The sequence below is a fragment of the Notolepis coatsorum genome (assembly GCF_963971535.1).
Source record: "Notolepis coatsorum genome assembly, chromosome: 1".
In the NCBI taxonomy this organism is placed as follows: domain Eukaryota; kingdom Metazoa; phylum Chordata; class Actinopteri; order Aulopiformes; family Paralepididae; genus Notolepis; species Notolepis coatsorum.
Window position 1 is genome coordinate 105441334 of NC_140165.1, and position 22954 is coordinate 105464287.

Below are 22954 nucleotides of genomic sequence, written 5' to 3' on the forward strand. Positions count from 1 at the left end.
CAAATACCCTGTTATCCCGTTGGCCTGAAGCCTATTGAGCCTAACATCTCCCTTGGCCTGAAGCTTAGTAAGCCCAATAGTTCCCTTAGCCAGGGGAGATTCCTCTTTGGATGACCGGTATATTTTTGTTTGTCTGTGTGTGCCTGTGTTTTACCTACAGTATGTTGTGTCTGTCTCAGTCATTCCACAGACTTTGAGGTGCACAGGAACTGGCTGGCCATCACACACAGCCTTCCTGTGTCCAGGTGGTATTATGAGGTCTGTATTATGTAAGGGATTACTGTTGGTGGTAGCAGGGTTGGGATCAATTCACTTCCAATTCAAAATGTGAACACATTTCCATTTAGGCTACTTAGTGTTGATGGAACATCCATTCTGGTTCACTTGTCTATATGGCAATTCTCAAAGCTACCTCATACACCCACTGAGCTTTTAGAAAGGTGTGGAATAAGATTATTGCTTTTACCCCCAACAAACATTGATTAATGAATTTATCATTTAAAAAAAAATTGGTGGGTCTGAAATTAATGTTTACATGTTGTGTGCATGCATCCCCCACTTCCCATTTTCCATGTGGAATGCACCTGATTGGATAAATGATGTGCTGGTGCTCTAGTGCAACATTATTTACTCTAATTCTCATTACCGCTCATTTCAATGTGACATAATAAACTTAGTTTTTTAAATACTACATGAAAATGTATTTCCTCTATAAATGCACGTAAAGATTTGCATTATATCATCCATTCCCCATTATTGCTAAATAGTCCTTCCTCTTTAATACAAAAACCCTTTTTTAACTGCCCTGCTTGTTTATTTATATAGCCTATAGATATATTACACATATATCCCATTTTGATATGCCACCGATTAATATCATTTTGGAAAATTAGATAATGATTATTGATGGTAGTCATGTATGGTAATGTGGCACCTTTTCTACTTCGTTTGTATCCACTGTGTCTTGCCATGCATATACTGTTTATACTAGCCAGTGTGTCTACCCAATATGCCCTAGAGAACAATAAAGATGATGTCTCTCTCTATAGCTATGTTTTAATGGTTTTGTTATATATTTGTGCATCTCTCTCTCTCTCTCTCTCTCTCTCTCTCTCTCTCTCCAGAACACATCAGAGTGGACGCTGGACTACCCTCCCCTGTTTGCATGGTTTGAGTACGGCCTGTCTCATGTGGCCCAGCATTTTGATAAAGACATGCTGGTTGTGGAGAACCTGAACCACGCCAGCCCTGCTACCGTCCTCTTCCAGAGACTCTCTGTCATCTTCACAGATGTCATCTTCATCTACGCTGTCAAAGAGTGAGTCACAACAGAACTAAAAAAGTGCTGCTTACGTTATGTTTCCAGTCTAGTCTCAGGGTAACAGAACTAAAACGCGCTGCTTACATTACGTTTCCAGTCGAGTCTCAGGCTAACGGAACTAAAACGTGCTGCTTACGTTACGTTTCCCGTCTAGTCTCAGGGTAACGGAACTAAAACATGCTGCTTACGTTACGTTTCCAGTCTAGTCTCAGCCTAACGGAACTAAAATGCACTGCTTACGTTACGTTTCCAGTCTAGTCTCAGGGTAACTGAACTAAAATACGCTGCTTACGTTACGTTTCTAGTCTAGTCTCAGGGTAACGGAACTAAAACGTGCTGCTTACGTTACGTTTCCAGTCTAGTCTCAGGCTAACGGAACTAAAATGCGCTGCTTACGTTACGTTTCTAGTCTAAGGTTAACGGAACTAAAAAAGTGCTGCTTACGTTAGGTTTCCAGTCTAGTCTCAGGGTAACGGAACTAAAACATGCTGCTTACGTTACGTTTCCAGTCTAGTCTCAGCCTAACAGAACTAAAATGCACTGCTTACGTTACGTTTCCAGTCTAGTCTCAGGTTAACGGAACTAAAACGTGCTGCTTACGTTACGTTTCCAGTCTAGTCTCAGGGTAACGGAACTAAAACGTGCTTCTTACGTTACGTTTCCAGTCTAGTCTCAGGTTAACGGAACTAAAAAAGTGCTGCTTACGTTACGTTTCCAGTCTAGTCTCAGGGTAACTGAACTAAAACACGCTGCTTACGTTACGTTTCCAGTCTAGTCTCAGGGTAACTGAACTAAAACGTGGTTCTTACGTTACGTTTCCAGTCTAGTCTCAGGTTAACGGAACTAAAAAAAGTGCTGCTTACGTTACGTTTCCAGTCTAGTCTAAGGTTAACGGAACTAAAAAAAAAGAGCTGCTTATGTTACGTTTCCAGTCTAGTCTCAGGTTAACGGAACTAAAACGTGCTGCTTACGTTACGTTTCCAGTCTAGTCTCAGGTTAACGGAACTAAAACGTGCTGCTTACGTTACGTTTCCAGTCTAGTCTAAGGTTAACGGAACTAAAAAAAAAGAGCTGCTTACGTTATGTTTCCAGTCTAGTCTCAGGCTAACGGAACTAAAACGCGCTGCTTACGTAGTCAAGTCTAAGGTTAACGGAACTAAAAAAGTGCTGCTTATGTTACGTTTCCAGTCTAGTCTCAGGCTAACGGAACTAAAACGTGCTGCTTACGTTACGTTTCCAGTCTAGTCTCAGGCTAACGGAACTAAAAAAGTGCTGCTTACGTTACGTTTCCAGTCTAGTCTAAGGTTAACGGAACTAAAAAAGAGTTGCTTATGTTACGTTTCCAGTCTAGTCTCAGGGTAACGGAACTAAAACACGCTGCTTACGTTACGTTTCTAGTCTAGTCTCAGGGTAACGGAACTAAAACGCGCTGCTTACGTTATGTTTCCGGTGTAGATTCAGGGTGATGTTTGACCTATTGTTATCTCCATCAGGTGCTGCAGGAGTGTGAGAGAGGAGAAAGGCTCCAGGGAGCTCCTGGGGAGGCCGGGGTTCATCCTGGCTGTTCTTCTCATGTGGAACTTTGGCCTCATGATTGTTGATCGTATCCTTCATTACTGTATATATACATGCTTGATTGATTGATTGAAAACATTATTAACAGATTGCAGAATGGGTACAATACAGTACAGCTCAATACACACAATTGTTAAGGGGTTGCAGACCAGAGAAAGACTTTCGTCTTGTTTACATCAGGGTCCCCCATTTTCAATTCATCATAACATATATGACATACAGATAGACAGTACTGCTACATCTATACATTTATGACATACCAGATTTACAAATACAGTACTGTTTGTGTACCAAAATAGTCTAAAAAAGAGAGTATACATTTGACGTAGAAACTGTACATTGGAGGAGGTTGGGTAGGTGGGGTGGGGGGCGAACTGTACATTGGAGGTGGTTGGGTGGGGGGGTGGGGTTGGGTAGGTGGGGTGGGGGAAACTGTACAACTGTACAAGCAAAACTGTACATTGGAATATCGACAACCTTACTTGGTCCCAAGAAGAGGGTCTCGTGTATTATTGGGTTAGGACATTTACTGTACATTTTCAGGGGCCAGTTTCGAATTGCAGTCTCCCATAGGTGCTCTTTGAGAGTGGTTTTGAAAGTGGGTAGTGATTCACATTCCTTTACAGCTTTGGGTAGGGCGCTCCACATTGATGTGGCATAATTGCGAAACGTGTTTAGTCCCTTGTTTGAGCCGAATCTGGGTTTAACATGATTTGTTGAGCTCCCTCTGGTGTTGTGGTCGTGGTATTCACTGACCTTTGGGAAGTATTTTGACATGTACATGGGTACCTTAGTCGTATAGTGTATCTTGTAGACCAGGCCCATTGCAAGTTGCTGTACTCTGTCGTCTACTCTAAGCCATCCTAGGTAGTCAAAGTGGGCAGGGGTGAGGTGGGTTCTAGGAGTAAGGTCAAGTAGTAGTCTGACCAGTTTGTTTTGTGATGTTTGTAAGCTTGTTTTTAGCGGCTTTGAGGTGCTTTGGTACCATGAGGTGCAAGCATAGTCGTAGTACCCTTGAATGAGTGCTCCTGCCAGAGTCTTCAGGGTATTCTTGTTTACCAGAGAGGAGATCCGGTACAGGAATCTAGTTTGTTGGTTGACTTTTTTTTATTACATTTGATGCCATTTTGTCACAGGAAAGATTTGCCTCTAAGATGGAACCTAGGTATGTAATTTCATCTTCAGTGTTTCCCCTAGGATTTTTTTCAGTGGGGGTGGTAGGCCCCCAAAACTACTAGTGTTTTCGTGGGGCGCGCGTGTCATGGATACGCGGTGTCAACAGTGTCGTCATAGACGCGCGCAGTAAGGCGGTTGTTAGTATCGGTGCATTTCTCTACACTGAGCTGAAATTAAACAATTGCAGAATGGGTACAGTACGGCTCAATACACACAATTGTTAAGGGGATGCAGACCAGTGTTAATTGTCAACTAAAATGGAGACGAAAGATGTTCGTCAACAAAGGGTTTTTTCATGACGACAACGAGACGTGACATCACGTTATTGAAGACCATGTCACGCTAACGAGACTAAATAGTTTATTAAATATCGTTGACCACAACTGAGGACACAAAAATGTAATTTACAAAAACCAGGACGAAATTTCTCTTCATGTATGTTGATATTGTTGACTAAAACAAGACAAGACAAAATAATAAGTTTTCTTAATGCCATCGTCCCGACAGAGCAGTGTGACGGGGAGCTCTGTTATTAGCATTAGCTGAAGAGCTATTTGAAAAGCTAGTTTTAGCTTTAACGTTACCTTGGCTAAAGTTGGGACTATTCATAATCCAGCTGCAGACCTGCAAGAAAAGTACAGCAAGTTGGCAAAGGAGTATTCCAAGGTAAATCACTTTTTCACCAGTAACGTTACATTCTTTCCATCTAGCTCACGCTAACTGGCTAACCTAGCTCACGCTAATGTGGCTAACTGACCTCTCGCACACAATTAATGACATGTTGCGGACAGCCATACCGGTGACAATGTTTAGCTTTTAGTGCCAAATGATAAGAGTCTGAGGTGGAGTCTCAAAAGAGAATGTTGAATATTTATTGTGCATTAAAAATCACAACAGAGCCTCTGCTACTAGCTGACTGAACCGGAGCCTTCTGGAAGCAAGTGCAACAACGTATAATGTCCGTGTGGAACCAATGTGCCAACAACCTTTCCGTGGGTGAAGCATAGTTGTCATTTAATGATACTAATACTAATGTATACAATCACCTGTTATTGAATAAATACCATTACTTTCTAGTTATTACTAAAAAACAGCATACAGTAGCTGTAAAAAAGAAAAGAAGAAAAGTTTAATAATTTATATAATATAAAAAAAAATTAGTACATTAACTAAAAATGGACAAATGTCATCCGTTTTCGTCGACAAAATCTAGACTAAAACAAAAAAGACAAAATTGAGACAAAAACTGACTAAGACTAAAATGCTCAGACATTTAGTTGACTAAAACTGACTAAATGAAAAATAAATGAAGATGACTAAATATGATAAACGAAAAAGGAGCACTTGACACATGACTTAGGGCTTGGATCCACCTGCCGCATATTTCTGGGTGCAAGCGTCTTTTGTCAATTGTTCCCAATGAGGACGGAGCTTATGCGGCCGCCTATAGGAAATGCGCTGCAGTCGGCTTCTTTTTTCAGTTTTTTTGTGCGGCCGCACCTAGCGTTTAAAGTTAAAACTTTCTGAACTTTTCAGAGTGATGCGCTCAGCGCATTTTCAGACAACCAATCACAGCATATCATATCACTCTGCTTGTAACCTGACACCGGAGTTGCCTGCCTGTCTGCCCACAAGAGACGGCACAAATACACAAATAACTACACGAATACACTAATAAAAAGCGAATAAAAAGCAAAGGGCGAACTGTGGTGTCAGGCAATAACTATATATATAATTAATATACAATAAAGTGTATTAAAATATGCTATATGTGCAAAACCACGGCAGTAAAATACGATAACAAGATGGCGGTCGCTAGATTTCTTTCTCTCTGTCATCTCGCTACAAGATGCGCTTCATCCCACCACTACCGGGCCGGCGCACTGCCAGCGTTTTTCAGCTGGAAATGTGAGCTAAGTGGACGCATGCCCTAAGACTAAAACTAAAATGAAAATAGCTGCCAAAATGAACACTGAGAGACCAGAGAAAGACTTTCATCTTGTTTACATCATTTTTATTTTCATGAATTGTAAGTAAGGGTGCAATTAGCACCGTGCAATCCATTCTTTGTGGATCTAGCCCTGAGACTTGTTACGTGCGATGCTAGTCAGTCTCGGAGTTGTCTCGGAATGGATTTGGTTGTCACCCACTGTCTGTAACTGAGAAGCAGTCGGTCTTGCTGAGTTTGTTATTTGATCCGAAGAGAATGGACTGTTTTACCCAGGTGTAATGATAGTTTGTTATCAGCGAGCCAGGTGCAGATTCTGCCGAGTTCTGAGCTGAGGGTTTTTCCAACCTGTAACTTGTTCTTGTCAGAGACCAGCAGGGATGAGTGGTCCGCGAACAAGAACAAGTTGCAGTCACAAGCTGACGACATGTCATTTGCATAAATTAGGAACAGTAGCGGTCCTAGTATGCTTCCTTGTGGAACACCACAGCTCACTGTGAGGGGGGGGGGGGGATAGAGTACCCGTTTACCTCCACCATCTGTTCGCTCCCCTCAACAAGGTAGGATTGCATCCAGCTCACTTATGAACTATCAAAACCAATTGTTTTTAGCTTGTCAATCAGAATGGAGTGATTGTGACGGGGTTCTTTCTAGACTCCTCAAAAAACTCCCACAAACAATGGCGTAGTCGGAAAAATTGTCTTGGTGTTGTTTTTATTTCCCAGCCTTCAAGGTGCAGAGGTGACATCTCAATAACAAGTAACTTAAACAAACTAACAAAATAACAAAATACTACCTGGTCTATCATATGCGCTCCACAATAACGTCATATTGATAGACGACACTTACTGCGCGGCACTTCCCTAGTTACTCATCTTTAGCAACCTTTGTCTGGTGAAGCCCCGACACAGAGACAAACAGACTAACAGACACATACGGCACTTCCCTCAGTCACCTACGTTGCAACTGGTGCAGGGCAAGAACCCAGAACCTTGGGCACGCAGCCCTTATGACACCTGCACTCCTTCCCCTCCACAGGTGCCACACATAATTAATTACCATTACTAAAACAGGTGCTACACATCAAATGAATTGCCGTTTCCTATAGTTATACACACATTATCTAAAAACAACCTCCAACACCAAAACCCTCATAACCCAATAAATAAATACATATACACAACCCAATAAATAAATATATATACACAACACAACACGACAACAATAAATAAATATATGTATGAATGGATATATGAATGTATGTATAAATGCATGTATGCTTAGATTAATGGATATGTATGCATGTTTGATTATGTATGAATGTATATGATGAGTGAATGTTGTGTGTATGTGTGCGTGCGTGCTGCCCCGGCGTCAGTGACAGACCCACTCTGTCAGTGATTGACAGTGTCGAAGGCCTTTTGTAGGTCCAGCATGACCATGCCACAGTATTTGCCCGCATCCACCTCTTGTTTGATGTGGTCGTTCAAATAGAGAAGGCATGTGCAGGGCTATACGTAAACTTTTTTTGCACATGGCACTGGTGCTACAGAGGTTGATAGTTTTGTAGCACAGGCCAAAATCTTGTAGCACAAGTATAAAACGTGTTATATTTGTAACAGTCACAAATGTGCCTATTGTATTTGTGTTATTTAGTTGCAGTGCCATGTTTGGCTGTCATTTTCATGCTGACAAGTTGACGTCACACAGCCAGACACACGTTACGTGTAAGGAATTATGGGAGTTGGTGTTGGGTGTATGGACTCTACTAAGGGTAGGAATCACCAGTTTCATCACGATACGATATCGATTCTTTGGACAACGATACGATATTTGCCGATATCTGCCACGATACGATACAATGCAGGTGCCTGCAATCGATATGAGATTATATCATAAGCCCATTTAACACAATCAGTAACATTTAGATCAACTCAAAAGGTAACAAATATAATTTGAAAAAAAAAAATTTTAGCTCTTCCAGACATTTAAATGAAAACCTATTTATTGTTTTTAATACAAATAGACCTCCTGTTCACTATAAAGTGCCACGTTTTGATATATTGAGCTTTAAACTTTAAGTAAATTTTTTTTGGAACACGCAACCTAAAACCCCTTCCTCTCCCAAACCGTTCCTGCAATTGTTTTATGTTGCATGATGATCATGCATACATTTATTATGTATTGTATTTTTTATGTTTAAATATTAACATCATCTGTCCACCCTCAGTACATTTACTATCAATATAATATACTCATCTGACTTTATCATATCTTTTCAAACGCACACACACAGAAGGGAGAATGCCCCCCCCCCCCTCTTTCCCAGTCCCCACTCTGCTGTTCTCTGTCGCTCTGAACAGGGTTTTAGCTTGTAGTTAGCTTATGCTAACGGGACGTTAATTCCGGTCTTAAACACGACGTGGTCATAAAGGAATGGCGAGGATTGCAAAGCATGTTCCTTTTTTTTCTTTTTTTTTTCTTTTTTTTGTATTGATCTTTTTCCCCCTCCATTTTCCTCTGATTTTCTCCCATCCCAATGTTAGTCGTTATGCCAATTCCCAGTCCCCTTCCTGGTCGCTGCGCACTCGGTCTGGGAGAGTGGAGGCTACCACGTGCTTCCTCCGACACACGTCCAGCCAATCATCGCTTCTTTTCACCTGGCAGCGTGGATATTCTCTGAGAGGGTGTAGTGTGTGGAAGGATCACACTATCCCACTCGGGTCCTATCCGCGCTTAGCAGGCGCCCCGACCGAACTGTAGGAGTCGCTGTTTACAACGACCCGGACCCACCCCTCCAGCTTCTCCCACCCTCTAATACTGCCAATTGTATTAGTGTGAACGGCCAGCCAAGCTGCAAAGCATGTTCTATGCATTTGACCCTGCGGAATAAAACGGCAGGGATTTGTTTTGGGTTGTGAAATAAGCACACTAGCCTTGCTATATTGCAATGTCCGTGTTCCAGACGCTACTGAGATGACTACTGTTGTGTGCTGTGGAGCGGATATGAGTCACGATACCACGGATTTTCAAAATAAGAGTATCGATATGAACTGAGCGTTGCTAGCTGCCGGAGCCATAGTTATTATAGCTGGAGCTGCGCTTAGGCGGAAATGAGACCCACGACAGGATTTTCAAAATAAGAGTATCGATATGAACTGAATGCCTATCGCACCAGTGCTACTGAAGTAAATCCATTCATCGCTCAGACCGCTGTTGCTGTAGCATGTGCGATATATATCTCGCACTGTACAGCCCTGCATGTGTCAGTGGAGTGGGATGTTCTGAAGCCAGATTGGAATTCGTAGATTAGATTTTTTCCCGCTAGGTATTTTTCCACCTGTTCGTAGACTATTTTTTCCATGACTTTCAAGATGGAGGTAAGAATAGAAACAGGGCGGTAGTTGCCTGGGTCTAATTTGCTGCCCTTTTTGTGCAGGGGGGTCACTCTCGCAATTTTGAAGTCATTGGGGACGTGTCCCTGTTTTAAGGAGAGGTTTATTATGTGTGTGATGACTGGGGTGATGGCAGCTGCTGAGTCTCTGAGGAATTTGGAGGGGATGTTGTCATGGCCAGTGGCCTTGTTAGGTTGGAGGGAGTTGCTGTTGAGTTACTCTTACATGTATTCTCTTAACCCTTTCACAACCACACTACCAAAGGGTTAACCCTTTCACTGTGACAATACAGAAGGTCTTCTGTAGTGTGGTAGGGGAGAGAGGGGGATTTTCTCTGTAGAGTGGCCCAGAGGGGGGTGAGTTGGGGGGAGGAGGAGGAGGAGGGGGGCATGGTTTGGGGCTCGAGGGGGTTGCAGGTGGGAGACGAAAGATGAATGGTAATAGAATGGGCGTTGAAACATGGATGTGGGATTGTTTGAGGGGGGGGCTATTCTGCCACAGGGCCAACTCCAGTTGTAATGCCAGAGCTTTAGTTAAGGCCAATGACAGGAGTATGTAATTTGTGAGGTGTGATCTTTGTTTTTGGTGTAATGAAACGTTAAAAGCCTTGACATGTTGACACCAGATATTCATTTCCAGTACAATGGATTATTATTTGGTATTCTCCTGCTCTCAGTAGCCAGACATTTACAAGTATGTACTCACTCATTAATCTCGGCCATCTTTATTAAAGCCACAACGCATCAACGCACCCTCTCACTTTTACTGCTCTGCCCTTAAATGTTCTGGTGAGACATGCTTAGTCAGCCCTCTTGCGATACCAGAAGTATGCCTTGAGCGAACAAGTTTCACTAGGCACAAAACGCAGGGTATTTTTTACAACAGTAGAAAACAAATATGTAGCCTCCTTAACCACTAGGGGTGGGAATCGCCAGAGATCTCGCGATACGATATTATCGCGATACTTGAGCCGCGATACGATAGTATCGCGATACACGATATATCGTGAATATTGCGTTTCTTTTTTTTTATCAAATTTTTTATTTTATTTTTAAAGGGGAACTATCTTATAAATGGCCCTTTTGAGTGTTTAGCATTGTTTCCTAGCTATGTGAACTTATATTAATATGATCTATGTCTCAAAATTCTCATATTGGCGCATTCTTCCAATTCTCCTCTCACAATATTCACCCTCACTGAACTGAGTCGTTTGAAAATGTGCCTATATGTGATGTCATATAGTCACTGCTGCATGTTAATGTTCAGCAGGCGGCGCAGGCCACACAGTGGTTTAGGTGGCACCTGCAGCTGCGGCTGCAAAACAGCTCGAAATCTTGAGGTAGAAAAATGCTGTTTTTGAGGACTTGATTAGAAATACAAAACAATGAATAAAAAAAATATATATATTACAGAGGTGTTCCATAGACTCACAGGAATTGTGTAAAAGTGCCCAAATAGTGAAAGAAATAGTAAAATAGTTCCCCTTTAACTGCAACGTAAAACTGTCGACATGGGGGGAGCTCCAGTAGCTCACCGTGTACCTCGAACGCTATTTCGGCGTCGGGGACAACCGTGCGCGTCACGGATCTGGGGTACACGAGTTCGACTCCCGGACTCGCCGTATTTTCTCAGTGTCTTTCCCCGATCTATACCCCATTCAACCTGTCTCTGTCGGTCATACTTGACCAGAAAAAGCGATAAACGCTAAAAGAAACCAGCTGACTGGTCAAAAGTTATAAAAAAAAAAAAAAAAAAAAAAATTTCGACATGTTTTATCTAATAAAATAAAGTTCAGTCTGTTCATCTCACTTCAATCATTTTTATTGCAGAACATGGTATTTTCTCAAGCAGACAGATGTAAACACTGTAATCTGTGTTGCATGTACCTGACAAACTGAACTGTTTGTATTAGTCATATTCCAACTTAACTGAATGCACATGTGTGTGTGTGGACTACTGTACTATTACAGGTATTGAAATGAACAATGCAACTTCCTTATACAAAAAAGAAATTATAATAATTTTTTTTAATTAATAATTAAATATCGATACTTGGCGTCCCTGTATCGATACAGTATCGCCACGCAAAGTATCGCGATACTACTACGTATCGATTTCCCCCCCCACACCTATTAACCACCCAAGAAACCAATAATTCACTCTACAAAGTCTTCATGTAAAAAAGCATGCAGGGGCAAAGAGGCTCATGGGAAATGTATTGAAAACACAGAAACGGTACCACTTGCTGCCGGCAGTTGTCAGAAATCGATATTGTCGCTTTAACGCTTTAACTGACATACATAGGTTTATTTGTGGCAGAGTTGGTCGGTCTGTCGGTATACAGTGATCCTCTGTGTAGATAATAAAAAAAGTTTCCGTCTCTGTATGTGAATGTTTCTGTATGGAGCAGGGCAGACACCTGCAGGGGGCGCTGCTGTTCGCTGTCTTGCTGAACCTGAAGCACATCTACCTGTACGTCGCTCCCGCCTACGGCGTCTACCTGCTCAGGTCCTTCTGCGTCACGCAGGACAACACTGGTACTGCTGCAGTCCTGCTAAATAACAGAGTACAGTTAGCACAAGCTCTATGTGTATAGATTGTTTTCTATTTATTTATATTTAACACTTTGGGTGCCAAAAACGAGTTAAGTAGTTTCTGGGTAGTTTAACATTTTTTTTCTCGATATTTTTATTCCATCGAGTCCCTGACATGAAACGGCACAAAATATGCATGAAGTGTGCTGAATGCATTCCAAAGTGCTTGGATGAAGCGATTCACTTGGCTTGGTCTAAATTCTCCGCCCGGACCATATACAATGTAACACACAGTGTGAAATAAGGTTTCAAAGCGTAGGCGATACTACCACCTAGCAGGATTCGGCCGGTATTGCACTCTCGGGGTCTCAGAATGAGTTCCAATAACCACACAGAGGTCCGTGAGACTGTCTAGGACAGGGGTCTCAAACTCAATTTACCTGGGGGCCGCTGGAGGTAGAGTCTGGGTGAGGCTGGGCCGCATCAAATATTCCACACAAAAAGGGTTTCAAGTATTTTTTTTTTTTTTTTATGGAAATGTATGGTTGAAACATGCAAACGTTCAAACGCACACACACTAATAAGCATTGGAGGCTTTTAACCAGGGCCGGACTTGGGAAATCATTCAGGCCAGGAAATATAGTGCAAAATATAGCCCCAGTCAGGCCACTTTTTAAGCGGGGGGTCCCCCACCAGGAGATTTTGTGTTACAAAGACTTCATTTCCTGCATTCTGGTGCAGGAATTGTTTTATTTGTACCCTTTAAATGCCAGTGTTTGTGATGACATAACAAAAAAAATAAAAATTATATTTAAATTTTTTTTAATCATCTGGGGGGCCGCAAAATATCATCCAGTGGGCCGCAATTGGCCCGCGGGCCGCGAGTTTGAGACCCCTGGTCTAGGATATTAAAATCGATATATATATACGTTAATGGCACAGAAAGTGTTAAGAACAAATTCCTATTTACAATGACAGCCTAGCGAGAGGACAAAAGTTCCTTTCGAAGGGTAACAGGGAAAATGGGACAAAATGTAATGAATGAATAAAAAATTAAAATCCAGATAAGACTATTGGACACAGAGGATACATACATCACAGAGGTAAGGGAAATAAACACACCAAACAACCAAATAAAATTACAAGGTATGTAAAGACGTGAAGCACAACAGGTTATTTACATGTCAGTTAAAATGCTGGGTGACAGTTGCAGTGTAAACAACTCTGCGATAGAGTCCTGTCTCCTGTTTGGCTCGAACACAGTGTGTTTACCATGAGCAATACCCACTGAATCATATGACTGAGGTGCCCCCCCCCCCCCCCCCCCGACCTGCATTGAGCTGCTGTGCTAAACAATGTACAATGGAGCTCTATGGAGAAACCATGGCACTCCCCGTACTAAAAGTATAATGGAACTCTATGGAGAAACCATGGCACTCCCCTGACCTAAAAGCCGTTTCAAATGGAAACTGGGTGACTCCTTCACCCATGAGACTGTTTAGATCGCTAGTATGGATAGCAAATGTAAATATAGTCTTCCCCTTGTTTTGATCAGGGTTAGGTTGTAAAGTAATTCCAAATGACTTGGAATGTAAATGTCACAAGAAAGGAATCAACGTCTACTGCCTTGTTACTATAAATGTAACACTTCAGCCTACCATCCTTAGATAATTAGGTTAAAAAAAAAAAAAAAGTAATATGTGGTGTTTCTGTGGTTGGGGGCGCAGATGGTTCTGTGAGATGGACAAGCTTCAGTCTGGTCCGCCTGGTGGCTCTAGGAACCGCGGTGATCTCCGTCTGCACGCTGTCGTTTGGACCGTTTGTCGCTATGGTAGGTGTCCCACTCTGTTAGCTTTGTGTTGTCTCTGTGTGAGTCTGGCTCAGTGGTTTTTAAACGGCACCTACAGATTGTTATGTAGTTTAAAGGAACATGTCAACATTATGGCTTACTGTCTTCTCCAGAGTTCAGTAGAAAGCTATCCGGCTGCAAGCTAGCCTCGCTTAGCACAAATTAATCGAAGTACATATGGACTGAATGCACAGAGAGGAAATTGGTATCCATCTTCTTGTCTGACTCTGGAGAAGATGGTAAGAACATCAACATTTCCCATAATGTTGGCGTGTTCCTTTTAAGAGGCTGCAGCCCATTTAATTTAGTCTCACGGACCACAATCTGAAAAAATATGGTTGTTAGATACGATTTAGTCCAGAATTCCATTTGTCTACACTGTAGGTCGGGAGAGAACGGAGGAGAGTGAAACTCTTATTTCCTTAGAATAAAACAGTGAAATGAATGATACAGTGTATCATTTAACTCATTGGACGCCAGAGGTCGCTGTATGGCCGTTTGTGCCAGCGCTGTAATGAAATGGGGGTACATGCCGGTGTTTGTAGTGCTAAAACTATATTAAATATTATAGCTATGGATCTAATGATATAGTCGATTGTCATTGAGTTTCTTATGGTCAAGATGCAAAAAACTTTTTTCATCAATACATTCCCGTTTTATACCGTGGTGAATATGAGTATAGTTTCAGAGTAATTCTGTGTAATCACAGGAAACTCCGCCAAACAGCGTTTTACTGCACTACGAGGGCCATTTAATGTATGCACGAGTGATGATCTAGCGTTGATTTCAGGAAGATTTGATAATCAGCCGAAAAATTACAACGTGTTTTGTGTATTCCACTAAGGGGCTATTATCACGTCTTTCTCTGGAATTACTAGAAATCACAAACTATACTCTTATTCAAAACGGTATAAAACGGAAATGTACCGATGAAAAAACAATCCGTTTTGTACATGTTGACTGCAAGCAACTCACTGATAATCGACGAGTGTATTAGACCCATAGCCATAATTTAAGATATATTTTAAGCACTCACAAATCTCCCAGTCCTCCCATTGATTAAAGTGGTGGCGCTCTAGCGCCCTCTCGCGCACTTAAGCGTGGCAGTCAATGAGTTAATGTCCCCATGGGCTGGACACGTCTTCTTTAAACAAGTCAAGAAGAAACATCACAATAAATCAAGAACAAAACAAAAACACCATGAAGTCCAAACATTTTAAAATAAATGAATGCAACACTCTCAGACATACCCCACGCGAAGGTAAGGAAAAACTCACTAAAACCTAGCAATAGGAAAAAATGCACCACAGGCAATGTGAAGGAGAGAAACCTTAGAAGGGCCATTCAAGGGGGGGATCTATCTTGGAAGATGTCGGTGATATTAGTGTTGCAATAAAACAGTCGAGACAGTTGGTAAGCATGCACACATATGTCATTTCTTGTGCTGATCCAGGGTCAGCTTCCGCAGGTGTTATCCAGACTGTTCCCCTTCAAGAGAGGCCTGTGTCATGCCTACTGGGCTCCAAACATCTGGGCTCTCTACAATGTGATGGATAAAGCTCTGGCTATCATAGGTGAGAGAGAGAGAGAGAGAGAGAGCGAGAGAGCGAGAGAGAGAGAGAGAGAGAGACTCTACCCCCCACCCACTCCGGGACATGTAGTTGAACAGTATGTAAACACGGATGTGAATATGTAGTCAGGGTTCGCACAAGGTCCTTGAAGTGCTTAAAGTGATTGGTTTTTGTCCAAAAAAGGTCAAGGCCTGGAATTCCTTAAACAGCCCATTTTTTTAACAAGGTGCTTAAAAGTCCTTGAAATTCAAATCAACCACACATTGAAGGTTTTGTTCTTCCATGATAAAATAGTTCTGAATCAAGAAATAAATTGTAAGTGTAACTAATTGTCGGAAATAGGTTTTAAGCCATAAATATTGGATCCAATTTTCTTAAAAAAAGAAAAAAAAAACACTAGCACAACCATGGAGAAAATGCCACTGATTCCCGCCAGGAACGGGTCAGATGACCCGACAGCTTATTTGAGAAATATGAGAAAAATAAACAGTGTAAACTATATAATTACTAGGGATGCACCGAATGGGAAATTCTTGGCCGAAAATAGGAAACAGTTGGCCGAAAACCGAATGCTGAAAGGCCGAAAATGATTAATATATATATAATGTATTATATATATATTTTTTAGCTACCTGATTATGACAAAAGACATGATTATGTGCAAAACTTAACTTAAATAATATTAATAATCACTCCATATTAACATGTATTCAGCACTTTTGAATGCATACATTCCAGACTGACTGCTGAAAGATTGTACAATTTTTTACATTTTCTCTTTGCATACAACAAAATGTGCATTAAAGTCAAGTGCATTTTCTTTTCTCTGTAGGATAACTACAACAAAGTGTGTTCAGAACAAAGCCACGGTGCTTTAAAACTGCATAAAGATCTGCATAAAGACACACACACGAGAGGGAGAATAGCTTATAGCAGACTTAATGATGTTACTGTAGTGTAGCTGTTATAATTCACGGCGTTCTAGCCTACATGGAAGGACTGTTGTATTTACTACATCTCCCGTGACTCTTAGCGGTTGGATGACGTAGCTTAAGAGAGACTGGTGGAAGTGATGAATGGAAGCGTTGTTAGCTAGCTTAACGCTAACGTTAGTTAAAAAGGTTTTTAACCGCGACGGGCATATAGTAATGTCAAGGATATAAAGCATGTTAAAGACTCATTTATTGGACGCGTTGCTCTGGGAGTTTACATAGAAACAGCGCGACTCCCGAGTCCCAAGAGGAGTTATCACAGGCTGCAGAACGCAGGACTGAAGACGTTGCACATGTAATGACTGAAGCCGCGTTTTGATTACGTCATCACAACAACACGTTAGGTAGGTTACCCTGTTCTTTGACATTCTGTGATATTTTTTCGGTGCTAAAACCCTTTCGGTCGAAAGTGCCTTTTTTAACCATTTTCGGCCGATAATTTTCGGTGGCCGAATATTCGTTGCATCCCTAATAATTACCTCTGAATATAAAAATATGAGGTTTACCACAATGACATTCTTTTGATTGAAGAGCCACACATTGACGGGCAAAGAGCCACATGCGGCTCGCGAGCCACGGGTTGGCCACCCCTGAGCTAGACCCTCGCAAAGTGCTGTGACTTTCGTCTGTTCCAACGGCCCATAGTGGAATAACGTTCTAATTACATTTTCCTGAAATCATTTTGAAATTTCAGAAACCGTGCCAGATAAAACGGATACTTTTAGGAAAGGTCATTGAGTGACAGAGCTGGAGCTCGACCGAGTGACAAGGATACATTTATTGAAAATGCCTAGGGGTCATTTGACCCCTTGCCGGCTGTGCTAGTGTTAAAAGTTAATTGTATCCTTTTTAAAGGCCCCTTTAAAATGGAAAATAGTGCTTAGAAAAATTCTTTGAAAAAAGTCCTTGAATTTAATTGTGCAATGTCTGTGGGAACCCTGTGTAGTTGAACAGTATCTGAACATGTAGTTGAAAAGTATGTAAACACAGATGTGTGCGTCTCAGGTGTGCGTCTCAAGCTGCTGGACGTGGAGAAGCTTCCCAAGGCGTCCATGACTGGTGGTCTGGTGCAGGAGTTCCAGCACTCTGTCCTTCCTTCCGTCTCTCCCTCCATCACCCTCATCTGCACGCTGCTGTCCATCCTGGTGAGCCTGTCGATTGACCCAAGTTATTTGACATTTCGTCTTTAGAATGTCATTATTATACCGTTACCTCTAGAATTTTTGGCACCCTAAGTAAATATGAACAAAAAAGACGTTGCTTGATCAAAATAACAGATGATACATCTAACCTTTTTAAACGTCAAAATATTCATTATGTTATTCATTCAACGAGGAGGATGTAGAGATGGTACCGAGACCAAAAAGCTAGAGTTAAATGGTCTAGAGAGCAGATGAAAGGATCTATAGGCATGTTAGACATTCTTTTGGCAATGGGAGTGGGTTTCTTCATTGAGTGTTTATCCTCATCATTAGGGCACAAGTAGCTTGTGTTTTATGATAAATACCCCACAGTGTTTCATTATTAAAACCGCAGCACTAATCGGTTCTTCTTGCTTCATCTCCTCTGTCTGTTCCTCCAGCCTGCAGTGTTCAGTCTCTGGTGTCGGCCTGCCGGTGCGCGGGGTTTCCTGCGCTGCCTGGTGCTCTGTGGCCTGGGATCCTTCATGTTCGGCTGGCACGTTCACGAGAAGGCCGTCCTCATAGCCATCCTGCCTCTCAGGTCAGTCACTGATGGGCCGTCCTCATAGCCATCCTGCCTCTCAGGTCAGTCACTGATGGGCCGTCCTCATAGCCATCCTGCCTCTCAGGTCAGTCACTGATGGGCCGTCCTCATAGCCATCCTGCCTCTCAGGTCAGTCACCGATGGGCCGTCCTCATAGCCATCCTGCCTCTCAGGTCAGTCACCGATGGGCCGTCCTCATAGCCATCCTGCCTCTCAGGTCAGTCACTGATGGGCCGTCCTCATAGCCATCCTGCCTCTCAGGTCAGTCACCGATGGGCCGTCCTCATAGCCATCCTGCCTCTCAGCTCAGTCACTGATGGGGAATGGAGCTTCTTGAAACTAATGGTAAATGGATGACATCAGGGTTCACACAAGGTCATTGAAGTGCTTGATTTGTGGTAGATGTTCAGTGATCTATAACGATGGTAAATGTTAGAGCCGTTTGTCCTCTGTCTTCCCACAGCATCCTAGCGGTTGAAAGCAGAGAGGATGCTGGGATCTTCCTGGTGCTAGCCACCACAGGCCACTACTCTCTGTTTCCCCTTCTCTTCACAGCAGCAGGTGAGACTATTGCTCTTTTTTTTTCTTTGGTTGGATGGTCTCCCTTGTCCACCCGTAGACTTAAACCATTGCCATGTTTTTATTTATAAGACTGGTGAAGAAGGCTAGCTCAGTAGTGGGTGGTGAGCTGGATAACCTAGAGGTGGTGGCTGAGAGGAGGATGAGGAAAAACCTAGAAGCCATCCTGGAGAACCCCTCTCATCCCCTCTACGGGGAGCTAGCCAGAATGAAGAGCACGTTCAGCCTAACTTTTTATATTATTGTATTTGTATCTATACCTTAAGTGTATCTATAGTGTATATAGTAGGGGTGTAAAGGTACACGTATCCGTACCGAACCGTTTCAGTACTGGACCAGTACTGGTTCAGTACGGCTGTGTACCGAACGAATACAACGGTACGTTAACCACTAATGAAAGCATGCAGAATTGAATTCAAAACTCGATTATTAATTTCAATATAGAATATTCGTTGACAGCCCTACAAGTACAATTAGTTACTGCACACTACACCACCCCTGAGTGGAACATGGAAAGCCACTGTACCGAAAACCTGCACTGAACCGTGACTTCAAAACCGAGGTACGTACCGAACCGTGGTTTTTGTGTACCGTTACACCCCTAGTATAATAGATACTGGACTGTATAGGACTGTGAAGCTATGCATACCCCACCCTGTATCCAGGGGTGCAGTCGTAATATTAGAACTGCCTGTACGATGTTTAAATGACTCCACATGCACACGCGCTCCCGTGCATACATGTTCCCTCGCGTGCGCACAGAACAGATGATTATTATGCATAAATAGTAGGAAACATGTTTGTATAGGAAATTACTAGTTTTAGTTTCGTTTTTGTAAATATTGCCTTGAAATAGAGAAGCTGAAAAAGGTAGCAGGATGTAGCCTTCAATATATAAAGAAATTATATTTTTAACAGATATGGTTGAAAAACAAACAATTTTTTAAATGTAATTGTAGATACAATATTGTAGTTACAATTTCTCTAATTGAATTAACTTAAACTAGAAAAGTAAATACAAACTAAATTAACAATGTAACTTACAGTTTCCTTCTGAAGCACAACGACCATTTGGGACCATTTGGGACCATTTGGTTCCACAGCTCAAGCAAACCCCCACCAATTGGTACAGGGCTTGTATTTTGGTTTTGCACTTCTCTTTCTTTGTTATGCTATTGGTATCCTATTATTATGCAAAGACTAGGTGATAGATAAGTGCCGGGTACTTGGTGCACGGCGCGACTAGTCAAGTGAAAGTTGTGAAAGCATTTTTGTGTGTGCACGCGCATACGTGCGCGTACTTCTGCTCAGAAAACTGCTGGGTCGGCGTGGTACCGCGTGGGACCACCACTGCACCACTGCCTGTATACCCCCCCCCCCCCATGCTGCTTTGACACCCGAATTTCTCCAAGGGGATCAATAAAGGATTATCTTATCTCATTTTACTAATCTTGGTTTGCTTCCATCTTACCTACGGATCTATTGACAGCCTCGCCTCCAAGCTTCGGCAGAAGGTTGGCTTTCTATTCCGAAACCGGTCTAGCTTCCCTTTGCTCAGTAGGAAGAGAGTTGCATGCGGTATTCTTGTCAGTATTGGACTATGGTGATGTTATCTATAGGCATGCAGCTGCATCTACGTTGAAGCAATTGGACTCTGTATATCATTCCGCTATTAGATTTATCACTGGTGACAGTTATGATACTCACCACTGCATTCTTTATGAAAAGGTGGGCTGGCCCTCTCTTTCTCAGAGGCGCAGTTACCACTGGTACTTGTTCATCTTCAAAGCCATTAGTGGTAAACACCCTCCTTATATATCATCCTTGCTGGATTGGAGTCTTGGTGCTTATCAGACCAGATCCAACAGCTGGCTTACTCTTAGGGTTCCACAAGCGCATTCGGATCTGGGCAAGACAGCATTTTTTATTGATGCCCCCAACACATGGAATGCTCTTCAACAAACCCTAAAGTTAGAGGTCCTCCCATCTGCTTCTGCTTTTAAACATCTGGTGTTAAATCTCTGTTTGTCAAATTGCAATTGTTTTTAGTTCTATTATTTTTTTTATATTTTCATTGTGTTGCTCATGTGTGTGTAAACTCGTCGTCATTGTAAATGAGGGAAACCTCAATGTCCTTCGAGTTAAAATAAAGGTTACTTCAGAAAAGTGTGGGAGGTTATTGTCCTCTCTTCCAGGACTTATTCCTACTATCTGTCCCAAAAGCCCGTACTGAATTGGATCTGAATTGGCAACAGTATCTGCTAAATGCCTACATTTTTTATGTAAATTGTAATGGAAGACTAATGATTCTCCTTTTCTTTTCTTTTATCAGAGCTACCCATCAAAGTCCTACTGATGCTGATGTTTACCATCTACTCTTTCACTGCACTGAGAGCCCTGTTCAGGTGGGTGAGCACTACTCTAATCTATCCCCGAGAGGCTCTTACAACCATAGGTTCTCAAAGTGGGGTCCTTGACAGGCCTCCAGGGGGTCCCCAGCTTAATGAGGGGGGGGTTACTATTCCATTCTTAGGGGAACCGCGTTGGCCCCTGTTTATTTCCTGTCAACAACTGTATTAACAAACATTGCAACAGGAAATACCAAGGGGCCTATTTAGAATAAGTGGAGAAATGAGACCTGCTCTCCCAGTGAAACTCCTTTCTGTCGAGTGAAAAGAAGCATCTGGGGACTCCACATGTATCGGAGTAGGCATGTGGTAGTCTACACCATCCCCAGACCGACAGTGGGGTAGTCTACACCCTCCCCAGACCGACAGTAGGGTAGTCTACACCCTCCCTAGACCGGCAGTGGGGTAGTCTACTCTACACCCTCCCCAGACCGACAGTGGGGTAGTCTACACCAGGGATCGGCAATAGGCGGCCCGCAGGCCGACATTGGCCTGCCAAATAATATTTATTTTACGCACAGGAAATATTCACTCTGGACGCTAGGGTGTCTTTTATTGTGAAGCTGTATCTATCTACCGGTAGTCATCAAAAGCATATCTGTCACTATAGCCAATTGAAATGCTAGAAATGGTCACATGGACTGGGAGAACCAATGGAATAGTCCCACCGGGCCGCGTGTATATTTCCCTAACGCACTTTCACTTCCGCGTTCGAGATGGAGCGAGTAACAAAATGTGTTAAAAAAACAAAACAAACATCGTTGGATAGCTTCTTTGCAACGGGGAAATATAACTCTTCTTTTAATAAACAGGAGCCATACTTAAAATACGGGTTTATCGCAACAGGTCAGTGATTCTTGCGTGCTGAGCCGACGTCCTCTCTGCATAATATGTGGCGACAACAACAACAACGAGGAAATGATGACAACTGTGTTCAAGTTGGCAGATAAAGTAGCTGCATTCAACGCCAATCTGGAATTGGAGGGCGGCGAGTGGATATGTGACATGTTTCAAACATTAGCAGGGATTTTGGAGGACTTAACAAACAAGGTATGGTGAGTTGTGTTTTCATGCATTCTGTCTTCTGATCTGTTCATCACGCGCCGCGGTGATCTGCAACAGCTGATCTGCTGTTCATGAATGAATGAAAACTTTATTTAACAGATTGCAGAATGGGTACAATACAGTACGGCGCAATACACACAATTGTTAAGGGGATGGAGACCAGAGAAAAACGTTTGTCTTTTTTCACTATATTAAATTAGCCATTGTTTTTGATCCTGGCCCGCCAAGCAATGGCTTGGGGAAAATCTGACCCGTGGCCAAACCTAATTGCCGACCCCTGGTCTACACCCTCCCCAGACCGACAGTGGGCTAGTCTACACCCTCCCCAGACCGACAATAGGGTAGTGTACACCCTCCCCAGACCGACAGTAGGGTAGTCTACACCCTTCCCAGACCGACAGTAGGGTAGTCTACACCCTCCCTAGACCGACAGTAGGGTAGTCTACACCCTCCCCAGACCGACAGTAGGGTAGTCTACACCCTCCCCAGACCAACAGTAGGGTAGTCTACACCCTCCCCAGACCGACAGTGGGGTAGTCTACACCCTCCCCAGACCGACAGTAGGGTAGTCTACACCCTCCCCAGACCGACAGTGGGCTCGTCTACACCCTCCCTAGACCGACAGTAGGGTAGTCTACACCCTCCCCAGACCGACAGTAGGGTAGTCTACACCCTCCCCAGACCGACAGTGGGGTAGTCTACACCCTCCCCAGACCAACAGTAGGGTAGTCTACACCCTCCCCAGACCGACAGTAGGGTAGTCTACACCCTCCCCAGACCGACAGTAGGGTAGTCTACACCCTCCCCAGACCGACA

General features: G+C 42.8%; 1 protein-coding gene across 2 annotated transcripts in view; it reads left to right on the top strand.

Moving 5' to 3' along the window:
- alg8 (ALG8 alpha-1,3-glucosyltransferase) overlaps window positions 1-22954 on the top strand; it is a 34877-nt gene that overhangs the window by 9499 nt on the left and 2424 nt on the right. The window contains exons 2-12 of one of the 2 annotated variants that reach the window (XM_084324595.1): window positions 180-258; window positions 1125-1318; window positions 2815-2924; window positions 10041-10108; window positions 11826-11952; window positions 13677-13780; window positions 15252-15372; window positions 17367-17506; window positions 17944-18083; window positions 18550-18647; window positions 20998-21070. In XM_084324595.1, coding sequence (XP_084180721.1) covers window positions 180-258; window positions 1125-1318; window positions 2815-2924; window positions 10041-10108; window positions 11826-11952; window positions 13677-13780; window positions 15252-15372; window positions 17367-17506; window positions 17944-18083; window positions 18550-18647; window positions 20998-21070 — 1254 coding nt within the window. The remainder of the gene's footprint in view (window positions 1-179; window positions 259-1124; window positions 1319-2814; window positions 2925-10040; window positions 10109-11825; window positions 11953-13676; window positions 13781-15251; window positions 15373-17366; window positions 17507-17943; window positions 18084-18549; window positions 18648-20997; window positions 21071-22954) is intronic. The other variant, XM_084324596.1, reaches the window with a different exon arrangement.